At 40.1% G+C, this 22,783-nt stretch overlaps 2 protein-coding genes across 4 annotated transcripts in view; one reads left to right on the top strand and one right to left on the bottom strand.

Moving 5' to 3' along the window:
* Window positions 1–255: 255 nt before the first annotated feature.
* LOX (lysyl oxidase) lies at window positions 256–8,380 on the top strand. Of its 2 annotated transcripts, XM_065744327.1 has the most exons (7): window positions 256–917; window positions 1,050–1,158; window positions 2,127–2,264; window positions 4,445–4,601; window positions 7,314–7,409; window positions 7,524–7,639; window positions 8,159–8,380. In XM_065744327.1, the coding sequence occupies exons 1-7, from the start codon at window positions 263–265 to the stop codon at window positions 8,163–8,165; spliced, it is 1,278 nt and encodes a 425-aa protein (XP_065600399.1). In that variant the 5' UTR covers window positions 256–262; the 3' UTR covers window positions 8,166–8,380. The 2 variants fall into 2 exon arrangements, with proteins under 2 accessions (XP_065600399.1, XP_065600400.1); XM_065744328.1 differs by lacking the exon at window positions 8,159–8,380 and having other exon boundaries at window positions 7,524–7,643.
* Window positions 8,381–16,422: 8,042 nt separating this feature from the next.
* The window catches only part of SRFBP1 (serum response factor binding protein 1), a 65,270-nt gene continuing 58,909 nt past the window's right edge, over window positions 16,423–22,783 (bottom strand). For both annotated transcript variants that reach the window (XM_065744331.1, XM_065744329.1), the window contains 4 exons: window positions 20,588–20,669; window positions 19,011–19,734; window positions 18,560–18,597; window positions 16,423–17,031 (listed from right to left, as the gene is read on the bottom strand). In XM_065744331.1, the coding sequence (XP_065600403.1) occupies window positions 16,844–17,031; window positions 18,560–18,597; window positions 19,011–19,734; window positions 20,588–20,669 (1,032 nt within the window). In that variant the 3' untranslated portion in view covers window positions 16,423–16,843. The remainder of the gene's footprint in view (window positions 17,032–18,559; window positions 18,598–19,010; window positions 19,735–20,587; window positions 20,670–22,783) is intronic.

Genomic DNA, 22,783 nt, shown 5'->3' on the forward strand with positions numbered 1-22,783 from the left:
CCCGAGAGGGACGGCGAGAGGCTGACTGCTCGCTGCGCGGCCGCTTCGCACTGTTCGTCTACAAATAGCGCGGAGGACAGCCGCTCCCGGGCCGGTTCCCCGCCGCCGGCCCGAGCTGCCCGATGGCACCGCCCGGCTGCCGCCGCGCCTGATTCCCGCGCTCCGCTCCGTTCCGCTCCGCTCGGCCGCCCCGCGCCCGCCGCCCCCCCCGTGTGCTCGCCCCGTTCTCTCCCCGCCCGCGAGTCCCGGGACAGACGAGACGATGCGCTGCGCTCCGCCGGGGCTGCTGCTCGCCCAGCTGCACGCCTGCATCTTCTGGAGCGGGCTGTGGCCCGTCGGCTGCCAGCCGCCCCCCGCCGCCTGGAGGCAGCGCATCCAGTGGGAGAACAACGGACAGGTGTACAGCCTGCTCAGCCAGGGCGCCCAGTACCAGCCCCCGCGGCGCCGGCAGGCGGCCGAGCCGGCGAGCGGCCCCGTGCTGCTGCTCCGCGGGAACGGCTCTGCGCCGCGGGGTGCCGCCGCCCGGCCCCAGTCCCAGCCCGAGCCCGAGCCCGAGCCCGAGCCCCGGCCCCAGCCCCGGCCCCGGCCCCAGCCCGGCGGCAGCCGGGGCTCGGGCGCCCGGCACTGGTTCCAGGCCGGCTATCAGGCTCCCTCCGGCAGCCGCGCCGCCGCCAGCCCCTCCTCGGCGGCCTCGCGGTCCGGGGGCCCCGGCGACGAGAGCGAGCGGAGCGCCGGCGGACTGCCCGCGCCCAGCGGTCTGCGGGCCGGGCGGGAGGACGTGATGGTGGGCGACGACCCCTACAACCCCTACAAGTACACGGACGATAACCCCTACTACAACTACTACGACACCTACGAGCGGCCGCGCCAAGGCAGCAGGTACCGGCCCGGCTACGGCACCGGCTACTTCCAGTACGGTAAGGGACCACGCGCCCTCCTGCCGCCGCGGGCGGGGGTCCGGGCCGGGGGAGGCGGCGGTCGGCGGGGCTGAGCCGCGCGGGGCCGCGTCCCGGCTGACTGCTGCGCTGTGGTTCTCTGACGAACTGCAGGTCTACCCGACCTCGTGCCGGACCCCTACTACATCCAGGCGTCCACCTACGTGCAGAGGATGTCCATGTACAACCTGCGCTGCGCCGCCGAGGAGAACTGCCTGGCCAGGTAAGGACCGCAGTGCGGGACGGGTAACCCGGCGGCTCTGCCGTCACACCGAGCTGGGCAGCGCGGGGACACCCGCAGACCCATTCCCAGAAGCTCATTCCCAACCAGCGCCAGATAGTGCCGGAGTCAGAACGCGCTGATCGTTCGTGTGCCTGTCTATCGCAGACTGTGATGGAGGACTAGAGTCAATTTGAGTTGTGCCCTGTCGCGGTCGGAGTTAAACAGCTTTGCTGACCGAACCGGGTCCTCCACGCTAGGCAGTGAGGGGTTTTCCTGTTTTGTTTGGAACAAAACCAAGACGGCTGGCTGTAACCGTTTAACTGGTTTCGTACCTTATCATGCAGAACAGACTCATTTATTTAACAGCATCGTTAACTGATGTCAGATTGTTTCCACGGCCATGCGCTTTCTTCAGTTGCTGAAATAGAAGAACGTGGTATAATCAGGACTAGTATTTTTTGGGCTCACTTCACAACGAAGACAGCATGACATGTTCTTGAGTAGCAACTGGTTACAGTACTGCAATATTAAAAGAAAAAAAAAAACAACCAAACAAAAAAAAGCTATGTCAGTGTAAACTAGAATATTCACAGGGTATGTGCTCAGTATTTTTCTTTTTTACAACAGAAACAAGCATCTGTTATATGATACTATGCTCATTCAGCAGCTGTCAGGCTGTGCTCTTGGTACCTGGGCACTTTCACAACCAAGCAGTGACCTGCTAAACAGCCAGAGCCTGTGGTCAGACTCGTGTTCACAGGATCAGATGCAGGCCTGAATCTTACCCACTTCGTCTGACAGCAGGAGGCACTTCCAAACATCAGCGTATTTGGAGCTCTTGTGCATGAGCTTTCAGCAGGCTTGAAAGATCTATACCATTCAGTTACCTCTGAAGCAATACAAAGTATTTTAAAGGGTTTTTTTGTTTGTTAGTTTTTGATGGCTCTTTTTTTTCTGCATTATTATAGTTCAGCTTATCGAGCGGATGTTAGAGACTATGACAATCGAGTGCTCCTGAGATTCCCACAAAGAGTGAAAAACCAAGGAACTTCAGATTTCCTACCAAGCAGACCTCGTTATTCCTGGGAGTGGCACAGCTGTCACCAGTGAGTGAAGTGCCTCAGTATGGTATCTTCTCATCTTTTTCACTAACAAACTGTCAATCATGAAGTGACATTTTGTAAAACTGGGGTGGAATGTGTGGGAGCCGTGGGTATGCACACTTTGTAGAGGCACGTGGATACTAAATGTGTATGAAGCTTGGGTATCTGTAAGTCTAAAACTCTTAGGAGTATAAATCTGTTACAAGAACAAGACTTGAATCATTTCTGACAGTGACACTTTCTCCTATATATATCTACATTTCATGTAGGTTACTGGCCACTTGCATTTGCATAAAGTAATTGTTGAAACCCTGAAATGTGCATTCAGTAGCATGTTCCCTGTTAAGTATCATTCTAAACTTTGACCCATACTTTGTGACCTGAACTTCTTGGCTTAGCTTGGTAAGGAATGTTCAGGTTGATACGTAGTGGATGAGGTACCGATCTACTGATCAATATCCATATCACACCTTGATCATCTTGCTCTTTTCACAAAGCAGTATTACTCTTTAATGTTTAAGCCATTGAAAATATAGCAAAGCGAACGAAGCCCATTTCCAACACTCTGGAGGCTGGTAACACTGCAAACTTGTACTCTTTCAGAAAATTCACATGCCAGAGTTTGCAGTTTTGTTCCTATTTTGACTTTTCTAGCAGAACCAGTTGTAAACTTCTAGAAAGTTTACCTTACTTAAAATAGAATTTTAAGTTATGGGTACATCTGTGTTAGCTTAATATTATACCATTAAAAATAATATGTAAAGAGGGCTTGACCTTGAAGCCGCTGGAGTCAATGGAATATTTCTTTCAGGTTACGTGGGGATTAACTTCAACTGCCTGTAGTCAAACTTGAATGAAAAAAGCAGCTTTATTGAAACCAGTTCTTTTAAAGAAAGACTGATACTACTAGGTTATGAATCTTATTAAAAAATCTTGTAAAAAGCTAAAACCAAATGAAAAAAGTAAAAAAGCTAAGTTTCCATACATGCTGTACTTTACACTCTACTGTGGAAAAAAGCAACAAAATTCCCAACCATGGTCTGTACTAAGTCGATAAATGAATGAAACGGATGGAGATAAGTTGAAATCTTCCACTGGTGGAAAAGCAGTTTTTACTGTGTCACTGTAGCCGAGATACCATTATCCAGATGCAAAATGTCTCTAATACTAATTCCAAAAAACAGAAGATACAAAGCCAATAAGAACAAAAAAGGCATTTCTCATGATCATCTTCTTGACAGTGAAACAAGTCCATTTGGAAATGATCTATGACTACCAATGACTTTGGCAAGTTATCAGCATTAGTCATCAGTGAACTGGTTTTAGTGCATGCTTCAGACTTGTGGGCTTCTTTGCATTTTAATTATGTGTTTGAAACCTTTTTAATCATATACCCAACCATATGCCCGATGAACTGAAAGTGACAGTAAGTTACAGCAGCAAAATGCTGCAGAGACAAAGTACGGATAGATAGTACAAGTTTAGGTCTCTACCTTTTAAGAAAAAGTCATATTTCTACAACACTAGGTGTTCAAGTCAACAGTGGAAGCTAGAACTCACTGTGTATGAGAGCAAGAGAAGTGCATAGATTGGAATCATACTCATGGTTTTGAAATAGAGAACACATCAAGTACAGACTGCAGAGATGTTGACGTCTCTACTCTGTTTCTGTTAGTTCTTAATAACCAAGATAGTGAGAGCAGTACACAAATGACAGTCCCTTTAGGCAGACTTTTATGTGTCAATAATCTGATGACTGGGAGGAGTGTAGAAATAGGAAAGTAAATTCCTGCTTTTTTGGTGACAAGTAGGAAACTTCTCTGGAATGTATAGTATGCAAGGTAAGCATTCCTAGCCAAACTCTGCCTGAAGGCAAAGTTTTGAGATTTACGATTCAAGCATGAACTATTTAATACTTGTTATTGTTATTCTGATAACAGTGTATTCCTGATAAAACTGAAATTTTTTGGAAAAACAGTGCTGTTCGAACATAGTCACTGAAAATTGGAATAATAATATTACTTAACTGAGCAGTTGTTGGTAGGAAAGTATACTGACACATGAGTTGTATGCAATGAAAACAAAATTGGCCAGATTTAGCAGAAGATAATGGAATAGAAATATATTCAAACAATGCTAACTAAATCTGTTCCATCTTTAATAACCTATCCACGGTCCAACAGGCATTATCACAGCATGGATGAATTCAGTCACTATGACTTGTTAGATGCAAGCTCGCACAGAAAAGTTGCTGAAGGACACAAAGCAAGTTTCTGCCTTGAAGATACCTCCTGTGATTACGGGTATTACAGACGATATGCATGTACAGCACACACACAGGTAAGAGTTGGTTCAAAGGGGACCAAGAATTTTTTCCACCTGATTTATCTTTGGATTTTTTTTCCTCTGCCACTGCAGGCTGTATCACCTGATTTGATAACTAGCTTGGAAATTCTCCACTGCAGGGAGCATGATGGTAGCTTGGAGTGTTACAGTGTACCCAGTTGCTGCAAAATGTGTGTGTCACTGAAGTGCAGGGACACTCATTACTCTAGCAGTGTTAGTGAACTGTATGTTAAAACACAGCACAAGTTATTTCAGTAAGATGGATCAAACAAGCTAAGGAGAACTCAAGGCTGTAAATGAGTTGCTTGAAACAAAACAGTAAAAAAGTTTCTTGAAGCATTCCTTCTCCACAGAGTGATTGGTGATGTCTTTGTCTGCTCCCAGAGTTCATAGGGTGTGTTTTCTCCCTTGCTGGGCATGAAGCTGCAAAGCGCTGAATTTCCTTAGTGCCTGTAGCTACTGGGTAGCAGTCCAGTAAGGAAAAATTACAGCATTGTTGTATGCATGTATAGAATTAAAATTAATCACAGCCACGTGTGCATTATGAGTAGGCATATACAAAAGTAAATTGAGGTGTTATGGCTTACTAAAGGACTAGACAAGAAAAGAAAAAAGAAAAGGAATGTATCACTGTAATATTTTACAAGTCCATGACAGGCAGACTAATAGAGCAAGCAGACAGACCAGTCAACACCAGGACGACTGATGAGGATGACCATGAGTGTAGCATGGCAACCACTCTGTTCCATTTGGGAAGCCAGAAACAGTATTAAGTGATGGGTGGTCCTGGACAGCAAAAGGAAATTGTTGATACTCACTGATTTTCACCGTACAATAGTTTAGGATATCCAGAACTTCTGGACAACAGCTTTAAAAGAGAGGGGTTCTCTTTTAACATGGGAATAAATTACCAAACTCCTTGCCAAAGGCTGTTGCAGAGACCAAAAATATCTCTACGAGTTAAAAAAAGACTTAGGCAAAATAATGGAGGGTTGTAAACATGGTAATCTGTGTTTCAGATATTGTTAAATGCTTTGTGGATGGAAGGGTAAAGGACCTTTACAACTCCCATTTTTACACAGTTTTTTCCTCAGTCCTGTCAGAGATTACATTGAGCTTGACAGATCAGTGGTTCAATTCAATGTGGTCATACTGTAAACTTTTATCCCTTATTCTGCAGTTTTTAATTTAGGAGGTAGTTATGTTATTACAGAGAAATGACAGCCATACTTGACTGGCTGACAAGTACACATTTGAATTTTAGATATAATGAATGATCTACCCTACATAGAGGCTTTGAAGAGGTTTTTTAAACACATTTTCTCCTTTTGTAGACTATGACATCTAACTAAGCAGCATGCATATTTTACGGCTGGAGTATTTGTGTCACTAGAATAATGCCTGTGTCAGCATTTCCACTGGAAGCCTATATTTCAGAGATTTGCAATTGGACTGTAAAATTTTCCTCCAGCCTCAGACTTGGCACATACATGAGAGAGTCTGAGCTGATCACCAGCTGGGTCTAGAGGGAATTCTTGCAAGACTTGGATTTTGTGTAGTCTGTGTGTTACTAGGATGTATCAGCTTTCCCTAAGGCTGTCTGTATCAGTCATGATGAAAGATGCCAGGTTTGAATCACTGATAAATTCATATATGGAGATTGCTATTAAAGTTTCCTGACAGCAGAGTTTTCAGAAAAGATATGTCTGGAAGAAAGAATACATTTTCAGTTCTACCAGTATTTTTACGTCTCTGTGTTGGCCTGAAGAAAAGCCCCTCCAGGCCACTTCCCTACAAAACTAAATGTGAGAATTGCCACTGATTTTCCTTTTCTGAATTCAGAGGCAGCATTTAGACAGAGTATATCTGTAGCAAAAAACGATGCATTGTTCTTAAGGGCAGTGATGGGTTCCAGCGCAGGTGAGCAAACTCATCTTCAAGAACCTCAGCAGTGACCTACTTGAGATTTGCAGTCTGGGCTTTGGTCAAGATTGATTTTATTCTTATTTTGTAAATACAAATGAGTAGTTGCATTGACATTGTTTACGTGGAAACAGTACTGTGACATAAATGATAATAAAATACTGCTAGGATACAGATTTTTAAATATTCAACCCTATGTTTTCCTGTGAAACACAATCTTGTGTTGTAAACTGTATTATTTTCTGTGAGGTGTTTTCTGGCTCATTTGTATTTGAGCAGTTAGGGGAGGGCAAGGAGGCAGTGTCAGCATTCTGTCTTACAGAGGTGGGCACTGTCACAGTATTCCTGCCATATAGCTCAGTGCCTCCTGCTCAGGTGCTGACTGACCATCCTTGCCATCCTTGGTCACAGGCATCAGAAGTGCAGCTAGATGAAAATGGAAATGAGACACAGCTAAGCACCTCTTCTAGGAGTGCTTTTCAATATTAGTAGTTCCACATAATTTTAATCGTTGACTTTAAATGACAGATAAATTACAGGTGTCTCACAGATCAATACTTACCAGCAGTACAGCTGTTTCTTACACAACAAGCAGTAGTACAGTGCTCTCTTGTTAGACTTACATGTTCTAGGTCAGGTATTCAAATAAAATGCCTAGAAAAGACAGAACTTGTTCCCTCTGGTAATTCTTCTTTTCTCTAGTGGGATATTGTGGTGGTTAAGTGTACTTTGGTCTCTGTGTTACTAAAGGATTTTTGACACCAATCTCACTCCATTTTTAAGGGATTGAGTCCTGGCTGTTATGACACTTACAACGCTGACATAGATTGCCAGTGGATTGATATCACAGATGTGAAACCTGGAAACTACATTCTGAAGGTAAGAATTTAGGTTTTGTTTTGTTTTGTTTTCTTCCCTAAATCAAAATCATATGTGTATGTCCTTTTGTAAAGTTACCAACCAAGATGCAGCACTGTGCTTTCTTCCCTGAAGGTCAGTGTAAACCCCAGTTATTTGGTGCCTGAATCTGATTACTCCAACAACATAGTACGCTGTGATATACGCTATACTGGCCACCATGCATATGCCTCTGGCTGCACAATTTCACCGTAAGTACATTTCTTTTTAACTGTTTTGTGTTCATAGTACTGAAGTTGACTATCAGATTTATGAAGATTAGAAATGCCATAGCTTTAAGGATCTAGTATGTTAATTTGAAGTTTCAGATGGTACTTTTCAAAAGTCTTTTTTGGCAGGAGGGTTGGGAATCGTTACTTTGCTGATGATAACTGCATAGCTTTTGAATCCTGACCTGTAGTAAATAAATAATTTGCATTATCTTGCATTAATTAAATATATATATATTATTTAGTCCTTATTTAGGCTTCTTTCAACTCATTCACGTTCCAATGGAAAGGAAATTTATGCTTTATTCTTGAACTTAATGATTTCCTCATCTTATTTAGTAAATGCAATCAAATACATGTATTCATGCTGGTGAGAAGACAAAATTTCTTCTGCTGTTTTTGAGCTGCACCTTCAAGCTGACGAAAGCATATTTGGCAGATTTATTTTTGTACTTTGTTTTTTTTGCCCTTTGCATAACACTGTTTCTTTTCCTTTAACAGATACTGAGAGAGATGAAAGAAAGTGGATGAGATGGTGCCAAATGTTATGAACTGAAGAATCATTATTTAAATTTCCACAGGATGTAAACAGTATAGAAGCAAAACTACAGCACATGCACATGTACACCCACACACATCATGTGATTGTGAAGCATATTAGCTGCTTCTGAGCAAAATCTGAAACTGGATTTTAAGCATCTGAATTGGCATTATGTTTGGATCTGGTGATTCATGCACAGATAATTCTAAATTTTGAAATACTAACTCATTCACAAAAAAACCATGAGCATTTTTTAACACCTGCAAGTTTGGAATTCAGGTGATAGATTTCAGTCAGAACATTACTGGTGAATGAGTTGAGCATATTCTAGAAGGTAGCAAATCTTTTTGTAAAACGAATTAAGTAAAATGCAGTAGAAAGTACTAATGCCAGCTATTTCATAAAGCACCAGGATGAAAAACAGCTTGAGAGTAATCCCGTTGTAACCATTTAAACAAAACTTGTTGGGATGTGTTGATATGAATGAGAAAAGTATGCTCAGTTTTCAAGGGATATTAACATATATCGGAGAAATACATGTATCTATATCTATCTATCAGTTATACCCCTGCAAGAAAAGTTATGTTTACATTTTTAATACATTGGAAGTTTTACCATTTTCTTAAAGGCAGATGGGGTTTGGAAGGAAACCTTTCATCTGTAGAAATGAATTAAAGAACTTTTCCACCTTTCTATGTTCAAGAGGTTTTTCAAGGTGGGGCTTTTAAAAGACTTCTGCACACACAGTGTGGATAAAATTGGTAACCTGTCAAGAAGGGGGCTCATAGAGATGATGAAGAGTCCCTTGTGTAGTCAACTGTGAGAAACAGTCCATTTGAACGGGTTAGCCATCAGAACAGTACAGGCAGTTAACTCGGATGGCACCACAGAAAAAAAGTAGGTCAGAATCTCTAACACAGTATTTTTGTCATGAGAAAGCCTAATGCCTACTTCCCCCTTAAGTACTGCATTTGGCTGTCAAAATTTGTATCTCCGTATTCCACTGATGAATTGAAAATGTACTATGTATAGAGAGAGAACAAAAGTAAATACATTAATTATCCTAACTTAGACTGTTCAGGATCGAAACATTGTTAAGGGGAAAAACTTCCAGCCCACATCAAATTTTTTCACTGAACTTCTTACTGGTGCTGGGTACACCACCCCTCTTCCCATCCCCAAATTAATTTGCTTTTGCAGTGCACCCTGCTGTAAGCTACAGTAGCTGTGATTTTGTTTTTAAACTGTGAAATAACATATCACAAGGGGATCTCATGTTTTCTTTCAGAAAATTTCAGATATGTAAAATGAAGGATCTACTTTTGAAACAGTGACCTGGAAGTATCGATTGGTGTTGATTTAGTTTAAGCAGCAGTTCCAAATACCTAACAAAACATGAAACCTCAGTATTGTGTATATACATATACATATATACACACATATATATGTATATATATATATACATATAATAGGTGTGTTATTCAGTATAGTTGAAAAAGGGAAAAAATCTGAGCAATATGTAAGGATTTTGATCACTGTTGAGAATACTTCAGGTAGTATTTGGAAGTATTTTATGCAATAGAACCCTATGAAGTCTATTTGGAAGTTTTATCAAATACCATGATAACTGTTAAGGATCAACTTGTTCTTTACTGCATGTATTTATTTCAAGACTATAAAGTACTTCCACCTTAATTATAACTCGGTTATGCTTGTACAGCTAGTTGGTATGCTGAAAAAGCATCTAAGAACCAACAACCCCGTTTTCACTGCCCAATGTTTGAAGCGTGTCCTGAATTCAGTTTAGACTGTAGGTCCCTTTTGGTTTGTTCAGAAATCCATTTTAGCAATTAGTTACCATTGTGGGCCCCAAAATGGAGCAGAATAGGGAAACCAGATTTCTTAGGAAGCCATTTATTAAGTGGCATCTGCAAAGTGTGAGGGCCTGATTTGAGTTCAGGCTTCTGAAATCTCAGCTCAAAGAGTTTTACGATTAAGGTTTAAGAGATGCAAATGCATTCACCTTTCTAGAAACTTAGGTCAGAATTGGGGCGAAAGTCCTGACAGCAGCTTTGTGCAATAGATGTACAAGCTACTGCTGCAATGGAAGCTGAGCTGTAGTGGGCGCAGTCTGCTTCCTGCTAAGAGGTGGTGTGCTGTTACTTCATGGTGCTTGACACTGATTGTGGGATAAGAAAGCACTAACTGGACACAGAGCAGCTGAGGAGTTTCTCCCTCAGTTTTCAAGGCAATACCCTGCTCAGACAGCTATATCCAAACTACTTGCAGAACTTTTGAGAGAACTTACTTGAGACCAGCAAGAAGCCAGAGGAGCTTAAGCACCCTGTGTAGGTGGAGCATGCTGGAGTACTGGACTTAGACCTTTCAGTGGGAATGGCCTGGTTTGGAAAGGTGCTTAACGCCATAACTTTGAGTATTGGGGATATTGTGGTTACAGAGATGTAGCTCTTTTCCGTAGCAAAATGTTTTATTTGTTTTAAAGTGTATGTTAAGGAACATGACAGTAATGTACAATAGCACAAACATTGCCTAAAATAACACGAACAATCTATTTAGAAAAGTGAGAGATTTTAGGATTAAAAAAAATGAAGAAATGTGTCTTTAACTTACCCTATTTAACTATAGTTAATCACAATGCAGTAGAAGAGTTGATCATATAGCAAGTGTAGAAGCATTTCTAAGTAGGGGAGTGCCAGCCAGTATCTTCAGTATCTTGGCTTTGCAGTTTCGACCCAGATATCTTAACTATTTCCGTACTGGAGTATATTTAAGAAATTATGTGCATTTTTGTTGAAAACCATTTATAAAAGTTTGATAACATCTTATTTTATAAAGCAAATTCTGTTTTGGAACCCTTTCTACCAGGCATTTGTGTAGTCTTTGGAAGGACTCAGTGGGAGCAGTATCAGGCAAATTGCAGTACAAAATCACTGCCGTGTAGTCTCATATTTCCTTTGAAATGTGAGAACATTAAATACGTGTGTGAAGCAACTGCCTCCCGCATTTCAGGTCTTCAGATAAAAACTGCACATAAGGAACATACTGTACACCAGACTCATTACAGAAAGGGTTCGTTAAATATTTTTTTTAATCCTGAAATATATTTAGTATTTGAATATTTCTAGACAAAAACATGAAAAAACAACAGATTGGTCACCATCTGAACCAGCATATTGCGTAGATGTTTTTGTGTTGGTGAACGTCTACTCATTTTCTCTCTGCTCCAAAGTTTACTATGCAGCGTGGAATGGGTGCAAACACCAAATGTACCTTAGTCATGTTGTTTGTGTTGTACTCATTCAAACCAGCAGGGTGAATTTCATACATGAGACAAGTAAAGGTGGTTTATCCTGTGTCTCACATTTATGCTGACATGGCATTTTTCTTTTTCTCCAAATCCTAGAAGGTGCTGAAAGGTTTTAACTTGCATTAAAACCAAAGAGTATGTTATGGGGAGGTTTCTATTATGCAACTAACTGCTACAGATTCAATGAAATGCCACTTGTTTTTGCAACTTTTTTGAAGTTTTCATTATTTTCTTCAATTTTCTTCCAAGAGTCTTGACTTCAGAAAAACTTTGCATCTTTATCTGATGAGTTCTTATTTATAATATTCAGCCACTAGCTTTGTATTCTTTATTGCACTTTCATATTCTTGTGTTACATGCCCGTATTATGGTTGCAAGTTTATGTGAAAATGACTTGAATAAAATTTTTCAAGCGTTCTACTTGTCTGAGTATAATACTCAATGCGGGAAGTCATCATAGGCCATACCCACTGCAATGAGAAAGCCTCAGCCAAAGCTGTGTGTGTGTCTGCATGACCATGAAAATGGGGAAGATCCTGTTGCTTGGAAAAAATGGCACACTGAGTTAAAACGTGAATGAGAAGGATGCAACCATGATTACTATCTCTTGTACTACACAAAAGCTTACCAGTGAAGACATAATAGGGTAAGATATGGCTTGTCTGGACGTAGCCTTTGTTGATAAAGATTTCCTTTACCAAATCAGATGTCTCCGTAGGAACATGAGCTTAGAAACCACTGTCAGGATTTCTACATTGAAAACTTTACTAATATGGAAAAAAATGTTTGAACAGTCTGTAGTAGATTGTCAGTGCACTCTAGGCAACTGAGTTAACACACTTAACACTCACTTGCTCCAAAAACATTTTATCCTTTATTTACATTTTTTTTGGATAGAAATCAACATCCTGCTGCCTCTGCAATCTGTATGCTAAACTGATGAAATATGGTGGATTATCAAACATCTCTGTTGCCTTCACTAAGGTACTAATGGAGAATACGGTTAAAAACATTGAAATATTCTTTCTAGTGTTCTTGACTTTGGGCAAATGTAGACAGAAAATGATGCTATACCTTGTCGGGTTGCAAGGCAGGGCTGCAGGTCTCTGAGGCTCACAGTGGCCTTGAGGAAGGCTTGTGGGAGGGAGGAACTCGGGTGTGATCGGGTGTCATGGGACTGCGGGGTGGAGCAGGCGCTTCGGGTGTATGGGTATAAAAGGCTTTGTTGCACAGCATTAAATTGGCATTCAGCACTTGACACTGTGTGTCTGACCCACTTGTCCCTGGACTGGAGATGTCCAGAACGGAGGGGATATGCTGTACCGTCTCTTGGCCAACTGGTAGCAACATACCTTACGAAATTCTTAAAGTAAATGTAGACTTATTTAAGATAGAAATGTGTTGCTGTTTCTAGAATTTAACAAAATGGTTACAGTTGGAGCTCAAAGCTTCAAATTAGAAATTCTTGCCAGTGCTCTCTGTAGAGCACAGAACTCATTGTGGACCTGCTTTCATGTGAACACGCAGTCAGAACAACTACACATCCGACTGTTGTGGCTGTCTTTAAAAAAAATACTGAAAAATCTGAGCTTGTTTGAAGTGAAAACACTGTGCACCTAAAAAGAGCCTAATAGCATCTGACCATACATACACAGAGAACATTTCTCCTACAGTACGGAAATGAAGTAGAAAGCATGATTCTCCAGAATTTTTAATCTTATCATTTCAGAATGAAATATCTTTCCGTATCATTAGAAAAATAAATCTGTAATATTTTGTGAGAGGTCACTGCCTAAACCATGTTACGAACTAGGTAAACATCGTGTACATATTGAAAATGTTTCCATAATGAAGAAAAAATGCTTTGAACTTTTATCAACAAGCTCCAGGCATGTTCATTGAGTTTATCTGTTCATAAAAATCACCCGGTTGTATAAAAAAAATATTATCAAGTTTCAGCCATCAGTACTTATTTGTACAGTGCTCAGCGGATTAAGGTTGTGATTCAGGTGAGTCACTAAGCACCAGCTACAAGTGGTAATGGCCTATTAAAATCTGAGGTAATGCCAACGACCTAATCTCTCTCCTCTCATTCATGATCAGCTTATCTTTTTTTTATATTTTTTTAATAGGAGCTCAGAAGTTCAGGCATGTTTCTGAGGAGGAAAAAAAGATGTTTGATAAACTAGGTTTCCTTCAGGAAGAGTTCTATGGGCACAAATTATGGCTGCAAGAATGTAGTAAGAAAGCTGCTCAAATGCCAAGACAAACTAATGCTCTTAGATCTCTCAGCACATGCAAAAAAGCACTTTAGAAAATATGCTCCTTAAGGATGCATTTTTTTTCAAACTATTTGCACTCTTAAACATTTTAGTCTTTAATATGAATCAACTCTGCAAAAATAATGCACATCTACTCAAGGAAACATCATCCACCCACAAAAAATTATATTAGAACTGATGAGAGCTAACAATAGAAATTCTTCTAGCCCTTCACTGGAACCAGAGAAGTCACATGTCAAAAATTTGTCCGGAGCAGCATTTGACTAGAATTATTTATTCATTTATTTATATTTTAAGCATTAAGGATCAGTGTTTGCATCTGGAAAACTAGAGGAGTTTGCATGTGGCATGTCCTTTTCTACAAAAAACGATCCTTCCCTACAAAAGAACAACAAAAATGGTTTCTCATTTTCATGTTTAATTGTGATGCATCTGGCTTTATATTTGATATCATTTAAGTTGGCACTTTAAAAATAACAGCAACAAAAAGCACTGGGAGATAGGATATTTGAATTTCCACTTCTTCTCAGCATCAAAGCAATCCAGGAAGATAATACCACACTTAATGACAAACTGCTGGAATATTTAGCCCACAGTAACCAGAGTAAGAGAATGGCAGAAATAGTGGGATATAAGTATTAAGAAGCAAAGTCTGCAGGAGGGAGACAGAGTGGTGGTCATGCTATGTTAAAAAAACCCTGAACTTGTTCCTCCCGTTTAACTGTGATATCACTGTAAATAGGATACACTGACAAATTACACGGTGACTGCATTTTTACACACACTCCAGTAACTGCTTTAACCAACAGGTGGTAGTTACTAAGTCCCTGCTTGACTCACCCCTCTTATTAAAAATCACAAGGAGTTGATGAAGGTCGCAGGGTCCTCTGGAAGTCATCTGGATCAACCCTTCTGTTCAAGCAGGGCCACCTAGGGGTGCTTTCACAGGAGATACGTTCAGATAGCTTCTGAGTATCTCTGAGGATGGAGACTCCACATCTTCTCTGGGCAATGTGTGCCACTGTTGGACCCCTTCACAGTGACCAAGTTGTCATTTCTTTTGTACTGAGAAGAACGTGGTTTGATCTTCTTCCTCTCCCAGTAAATACAGACACTGGTAAAATCCTTGCAAGCCTTCTCCAGGATGACAGTCCCAGCTCTCAGCCACTCCCTGTATGTCAAAAACTTTATTTCCTTTATCATTTTTGTGGCCTTTTGAAGGACTTACATCAGTACATCCACATCTTTTGTACTGTGAAGTCCACTACTCCCAGGGACTGGACTCACTTCAGATACTCACTTCTGCCTCTCCCATGCCAAACAGAGAAGAAAGATCACCCCTCCAAACTTGCTGCTCTTCCTAAAAGGAGTTGGACTTCTCTGCCATTAGGATGCACTGCTGGCTCATGGTCTGCTGGTATTCAACAGAAACCCATGTCCTTACCTGCAAGCAGCTTTCCAACCCATCTACATCCAGCACAGACTACTGTACAGTGTTACAGTTCCCCAGAGGCAGTGCTTTCCATTTTTCTTAACTAAGCTTCACAGAATTCCAGCCTTCCCTTTGACCACTTCTCTAGCCTGCCCATGTCCCTCTGAAAGGCAGTCTGATTTACAAGCCACTCCTCCCTGTTCTGTATATGCACTCTATCCTGTCATCCAGTTCCCCAATGAAGATGTTAAACTCTACTGAGCCCAGTATTGAACCTCTAGTTACCTGTCTTCAGTTATGTTGGCTTTCTGGTCCTCAAAGCCGTTGGAGCTCAGCAGGTCAACCAGTATTTGATTCACCTTACCTTCACTTTATGTAGTCCATTTTAACTCAGTACATTTACTAGGATATTATGGAAAGGGGCAACAAAAGCCGTATTAAGGTTGAGACAAACAAAATCCACTGCTCTTCCCAACATCTCCTTCCCTATTCTAAGTGATAAATAATTCACTGCTCATTATTACGAGGACTTACCAAACCTATCAGGTTGCAGCTTAACACATAGGAAAAGAGATTACATTTTCACCGAGTATGATACATAGGACAGGCTTCTTTAAGAGATTAGTTGTTTAGTTACACAAGTTGACATGAATTTTAGAGTAAACAACTCTGCATAATAAAAATCTATTGAGGATTATTAAAGACAATACACTACCATATCACAATAAGTCCCTGAGCTACAACACCAGAAGACAGGTGAATACTGGAATGATGAATCACTATCCACTATCTCTATATGTAAAGCATCCCTCTTTTTGACTTCTTTCAGTTAAGCTGCAGAAATAGTCCCTGAAGAAAAATACTAAAATAACTAAAGAATTTTGTCCAAGAGTATCTTTTAATATATATTCTATTTGCTTAACCATCAGCAGTATTTAATAAAAAAGATGACTTCTAATTGTACAACAAAGACATGGCACCCATACAGTCTCCAGGACAGGAATATTAAAGCCACTCTTTCAGGACCTGAAAGCAGCAATATAATCAAAGAACAACAAAGATCACAATTTAATGAGTCAATATTTTATTGCTACCCAGAAGTTTTGACAACATGTGCATTACTAATTACTACCTGATACATTTACTGACTTGTAAAATTTGTCCAAGTTTAAGAGGTTTCCTCACCGAAGATGTAATTGATAATACAGTCCCAGGATTATCATTTCAGTAGTGGTCTTCTCATCTATTACCTTAGATCCAATCCCTCAAGCTGTTAAAAGTACATTTTTACAAAAATAAAACTGCAGAGAGTCTGTACTAATCTGACATGGCCCAAATGATGTCTTTAAAACCCATTCAGTCATGTTAGGGCATATTCCATAAAGACTGGAATTATGAAACTGGAATTATCAAGACACCCGAACATAGTTTAACAGGTATAAATTCTTAAGAAAAGTAAAATATTATCTCAGTGAAGACTTTTACATTATTTTCTGTCCTTATCATCAAGAAGTGTTCAAACACCAGTTTTTACTACTGACAAAAACATCATACAATGCAAACTTACAAAAATCATATTTTAAAATCTCAATTTATATACAGTCTAGTCATCAAATTTAATCTTTTTGCCCTGGAATGCTGTAATCTGTGACATTTGTTCCCTACGTCTCCTACTTGCTTCCCACGAAGGATGAAGAGGCTGCTCCAAACGTGGATTCTCACTGTCACATTTAAGAACAGAAGTTTTTGGAAAGGACTGCTTTTTGAACTGCGGTTCCTTTTTAAGAAGAGCTGCGTAAGAAGCACAGTGTGAAACTTTAAGTATGTCCTGAACCTTCATAAAAATATCCTAAAACAACGTCAAATTTGTAGACATTTTCAGTAACTTATTAATTAGTCTTGGGGTACACACTCATTTGAATGTTCCCAGTAAGATTTTCTCTTTCTGAAGTCATCAACTGTCACTCTGTAAGCTACAGAACAGTGTAAGATTTACTATTACAGAACATTTTGAAAATCTGTACAGACAAATATTCTTCATAACCTTAAGTTTTTTCTTCACAGTAAGTCAATCTGGAACTATCCAGTATAACTCAGTATGACTGAAAAGATCCCCTTGACTTAATTCTAAATGGAATCAGAAACTATAAATATGAGGGCTACCATGGAAGTAATGCCTCCTATTTCATGATATTGACCGATGACATCAGAGGCAGATTTTGTCAGTATGGCGGAAGGTTGAACTCAACCTTCCAACCAACATTCAACTTCTTATTATTGTTATAATTCATACATTCATAGATACATTAGGTTGGAAAGGACCTACAAGATCATCTAGTCCAACCATCCTCCTATCACTATCCCTACCCAACTACTAAATCAAATCCCTTAGCACCTCATCTAAACGCTTCTTGAACAGCGCTAGGGATGGTGCCTCAACCACCTCCCTAGGCAGGCCATTCCAGTGCCTGACCACTCTTTCAGAGAAAAAATGTTTCCTCAGGTCTAATCTAAATCTTTCCCGGTGCAATGTGTTATGTGACAGATGGCTGCAGAGGGGCAGTCTAACAGAATGGATCTGATATGGAAATGCAGATGAAGTGAAGATGTGGCAGCGCAGAAACAATGGCACATATCAACATTCACTGATGTCTGGTGAACATTCATGGAGACCAAACAGTGGATATGAGCAGTGAGTCAGAGGGTGGTGCACTTCAGAAGTGCTGATACAGCAGTGGTGCAGATTTGTATGAGCGTGACATGCAGGCTCTTGTTCATTGATGGTGAAAATGTACAGTTCATAGTGGTGACTATGTTGAAAAAGATTGTTTTTGTAGCTGAGAATTTGCTCTAAATAGTATAACTATGCTTTTTCCATCTGTGGTAATTTCCATTGAAATAAGTAGGAGATATTACTTTCAGAGCAACGTCCATACAAACAGAACTGAGGAATTAAAAATATTACTCACAATGTGTAAAATACTGTAATCTGATTACCCTTATTTGTGCACAGGTAACATTAACTACTCAGTGTTAACACAGTCAGAAAAACACCTTCCTATATGTATCTGTCTTTACTCACTAGTATTCAAAAACAGGAAATAGCAAGCAAAATCCACAGACCAAAATGAAAGCTAAAAAACCTGACCATTTTGACAATAACTATCAAAAACCTGACAATTTGGACAACAATGATCAAAATACATGCCACAGAACTGAAAGAAACAAACAAAAAAGCCTAGCAATATTAGACAGCAGAGGCAAGAAAATCTTAAGTTATCTTTATTCCCACTACTTTATCAGGTTAATTAATGCATACCTGTTTGTCTGTTTTTGAGAGGCTGGTCTTTCATATGTCTAAAATAAAAACATAATTTAGGATTAGTCAAGAAACTTCTGAGATGATACACAAATTAAGAACTGCCTTCACTAAAACTGACTTTTCAAGCACGATAGGCAAAAATCATATATAGTTTTTACTTTTTGTTAATAAAGGAAAAGAAAAAAGAAGAATTGAAGACTAAGTTTAATTTTGTACTAAAAATCCTAAATGTAAGCCAGTGGTAATGTTAGTATCTCCATAATAACGTGAGAAGTCTCTAAGTATCAAGAAAGCATAAGGAGACTGCAGAGTAGTTTACGTGAAGACATTCTGAGCTGTACCTAACTGAAATTCTCCCTGTTTGGTAACCGCTACTAAGAATTATATCAGGTTTCATTACTGGAAAGGAGGGAGAGAGTGGAGAACAAACCAAGAAGACAAGGTTTACCTTCTGGTTTGGGATTTGTGATTGGAGGTAGCCAAAGAAGTGCAGAACACTGATTCCAGCTTCCTTGCTTTAGCGTGTGGCTTTTCTTCCACCATCAATTTTTGCACTGTCCCAGACACTGTGCTCTTTTCTTCAGGCAATATGTTTTTCTGAAGTGTATCTTTCTCTTTTACTGAAGGAAGATCATTAACTGCTGCTGTTTTCTTCTTTCTTTTTACTTTGCCAATGAAGAAATCATCATTGCTATCACTATCAGAATTTGAAGTTTGGTTATAAAATCTCTCTTCAGTACTATCATCAAAGTACTCTTCTTCACTATGTTGTTCCAAGTCACTATCACCCCTAATTACTTGTTTCATTGTAGTTAGTTTGTTCGTGATCACATTTTCTTTCCTTTTTTTACAGCCAAGTTTCTCTCCTGTCTGAGTGACAGCTTGAGTTTCTATTGTCTGAGTCAAAAAATCTTTTGGAATTCTCTCCATTTCCATAGTTTCCTGTTCAGGTTCCCCCTCACTAAGTTTATCAGCTCCTCTGACAGTTCCCATTTTCACGCTCATTTTTGTTTTGTCTTCAAATCCTTGCCGCTTTTGAACTAGTTTAAAAACTTGTTCATTCAAATTGCTGTTTGCATTCTGAGCTAATTTAGGCTGTGCTTTTAACTTCTTTTCTGAAGGACTGGCTTTGGCTGGGTTCTGTCTTGCATCTTTAAATGCTTTTACAGCAGCTACAAGGGGGCAGAAGAAAAGTCATTTGTTACTGCTGCACTTGAATTAAGTACATGGGCTAATTCAATAAAATAAAACATTTTTGTAAGTAAAATTTATTGCGTTGAGTAAACATTTTGAACGTCTTTATCAACCTTTTACTGAATAGGTGGGGCAAATAATTCCTTACAATACAGCATCAACAAGTGAGGAAAACTATTTGAAATTATTACCACCTGGATATGCTGTTTTTGAAACTGAGTTTAACAAGGGAAGCTTATGAAAGCGACTTGCAAACCTGGTGTGACAAGGGGGAACAGTTTTAAACCAGAAAAGGAGAGACTTAGGTTAGATGTTAGGTATTAATTCTTTACTCATGGGGTGGTGAGGCAAAGAGCTGGAAGTGCTAAGAGAAGGTGTGGATGCTCCATCCCTGGAAACTCCCAAGTCCAGGATCAACGGGGCCCTGGGCAGCCCAGTTTGGTGGCTGGCAAAATCTGCCCATGGCAGTGGTCGGGGAGGGATCTCTAAGATCCCTTCCAACTCAAACCATTATGTCATGTTGTGATATGACTCTATGGTTCTTTCAGCTGCCTTTGAAAAGCCAGTTCTAATGCTTCTTTTTCCTTTGTATCAGCTCTCCCTTGAAGAGTCCTGTTTGCTTTATATTACTTTATCTTCTAGTAATATAGTGTACTGTCACATATGAACCCATGACTCCACACTTATGACACCTTATTCGCTGCAGCACATCAAGCTGGTAACAGAGGCTGATGGACCCTTCTTTCAATAGTGGTTGTACCTAACAGGAATTAACATGAACAAAGTGACACATGGACTGAAGTTGAAACAAGTTAATATACTGTTTCATACCTTTAAGTTCAGCAATTTTGGGTTTCAAAAGGGGGTGTGTTGCAAGTCTTGCAATAGCTCGCTCTTGTGCAGTGGACTTTGGCTGTAAGAAATAAAATACATTAAATAAGCAGAATAATACTAACAGGATAGGAAGGTATCAGTCATGCTAGTGATTATGGACTATTAAATGAACAAGAAGAAAAGGTTATAACATTGTAATATTTGGCTATGTTTTAGCTTTCCTATATTACCATAATTCTGAGCTAAATCTGATGGCACAAAACTGTCAGAAACACAACAGACGTAATTCTTCAATTTCTCATGTACTGAAGAGGCATGATACAATTTTTACTTTAAAAGAATCAATTCCATATTTTATATTCAGTTTTTGGAATATATATTCTAAAATATTTTATATTGTTTCTTATTTGTGTAAAGCAAGTTGATGAATCCCTAGAAAAAATCCCACTGTACTGCCAATCTGTATGACGGAACAGGGCAGCTTGTAAGAAGTACAGTTTGGACACCATTAATGTGGGGAAAATCACATAATAGATATTGTAGTTTTATATATGAAACATGACAGAAAGGCAAGGTTTAACCCGATGTTAAGGACAAACACCCCCAAATGTAATGTGGTAGGAATAACAGAACTACACAGAAAAAGGAGAAAAGCAGCAATTGCTTCCACTGTTGACTTCATCTAGAATTCATAGGTACTAGGTATCATCTTTTCAGGCTCTTGTCATGTCCATGCTTCAAGAATAAAATGAGAGATACCTGACACTGTAAGGGTAGCCTTGCCTTAGTTTGATCTGAGAGGGAAGAACTGTGGTGTATGGACTTATAAAATGTAAGCACACTAAGATTTTTTCGTGGCTGCAGCTGAACTTATGAGACACACCTTTGTCTTAGCAGTACAGGATACATTTTTAAACTGTTGTAACCAGTGAGTTGAGCTGTATGTCACAGGAAGTACTATGGTAGAAGCCACCTCAACCAACAGATGATGAGCCTTACAAAGAATTGGGCAAGTGACCAGTGACCCTGACCTGTGCAGCCTCTGCATTTCAACACAACATGCAGCCTCTCCTGGCCTGAGCCACCACTGTGAGAGACAGAGCCCAGACAATGGCTGAATGAACTCAGGGGACAGTTGGTGGGGGCAGTTCACAGTCCAAGGGAATAAATAATATCTGTTTATAGAGTCAGATGGCAGCAGTCTGGGGGTAGCTGATAAGGATGTACTGAATAATGTAAGATATGAGTGTGATAGAAAGGTATGGAATGGACAGTGGGAGACTGTAGTGGGTCTGTTCTGGGATGAAGTCAACTTTTTCCATTTTAGCCAATATGGTGCTGTGCTTTGGATCTGAAACTAAATTAGGGTTGATAACACAACAGTCATTTTGTTACTGCTGAGCTGTGCTTGCACAGCATCAAGGCTTTCTTCTTGTCTCTCTCAAGAGAAAGGGAGAAGAGGTTGGAAGGAAAAGACAGCTGGGAGAGCTGACAACCAATTCACCAAAAGGATATCGCATGCTGTATTAAGTCAATTTCAACAGCACAAATTCAAGGAAAGGAGGGAGGAGGACATTTGTTGTTACTGCATTTGTCTCCCACAGTCAACTGTTAAAAGTGCAGAAGCTCTGTTTCCTGGGCTGAACTTCTGCTTACTGTTGGGAACTTGTGAACAAATTCCTTATTTTGCTTTGCTAACACACAGTTTTGCTTCATTTGTATGTCACCTTTATCTCAACTCATGCCTTTTTTGCCTTTTGTTCTTCTGAATCTCTCATCCTGCTGGGCAGACTCTTTGGTCTGCAAAATACATAACTTGTTCCTCAACCAATTCTAAGCAAATCCAATTTGCTGCAGTTCTATAGATTAAAAAATATACTCTGGTTTTGTCTGTTCAGATTTTAATTTGAAGTGCAGAGCATATGCAAATCCTAGTACCTTCCTTTCTCATGAAGTCCCTGCTAATAAAGCATTACTGGTTCAGATAAAGATAAAACAGAAAAAATATATTTCCTGTAGACTGTCTACAGCATTATTATAACTGGCCAGAGAAGATGGGTGAAAAGATGAGTCCCTTACCAGGGGTCCAAGACTGTCTTACCCTCCAAGTTAGAAGCACTGAGTCTGGGTTTTGATTCCCATGCGACAATGCTGCATGCTGCCACCAGATTCCTGTGACAGCAAGCTCACATT

Source organism: Cyrtonyx montezumae, unplaced genomic scaffold (genome assembly GCF_038088225.1).
Source record: "Cyrtonyx montezumae isolate F1298 unplaced genomic scaffold, pur_monq_1.0 scaffold_30, whole genome shotgun sequence".
Taxonomy (NCBI): domain Eukaryota; kingdom Metazoa; phylum Chordata; class Aves; order Galliformes; family Odontophoridae; genus Cyrtonyx; species Cyrtonyx montezumae.

What these genes read in the sequence shown, in the direction of transcription:
- LOX (XM_065744327.1), top strand. Translation starts at nt 263, where the DNA reads ATGCGCTGCGCTCCGCCGGGGCTGCTGCTCGCCCAGCTGCACGCCTGC. An exon ending in CATGTACAGCACACACACAG is followed by an intron (nt 4,602 to 7,313) that starts GTAAGAGTTGGT and finishes TCCATTTTTAAG; the next exon opens with GGATTGAGTCCTGGCTGTTA. An exon ending in CTGGAAACTACATTCTGAAG is followed by an intron (nt 7,410 to 7,523) that starts GTAAGAATTTAG and finishes TCTTCCCTGAAG; the next exon opens with GTCAGTGTAAACCCCAGTTA.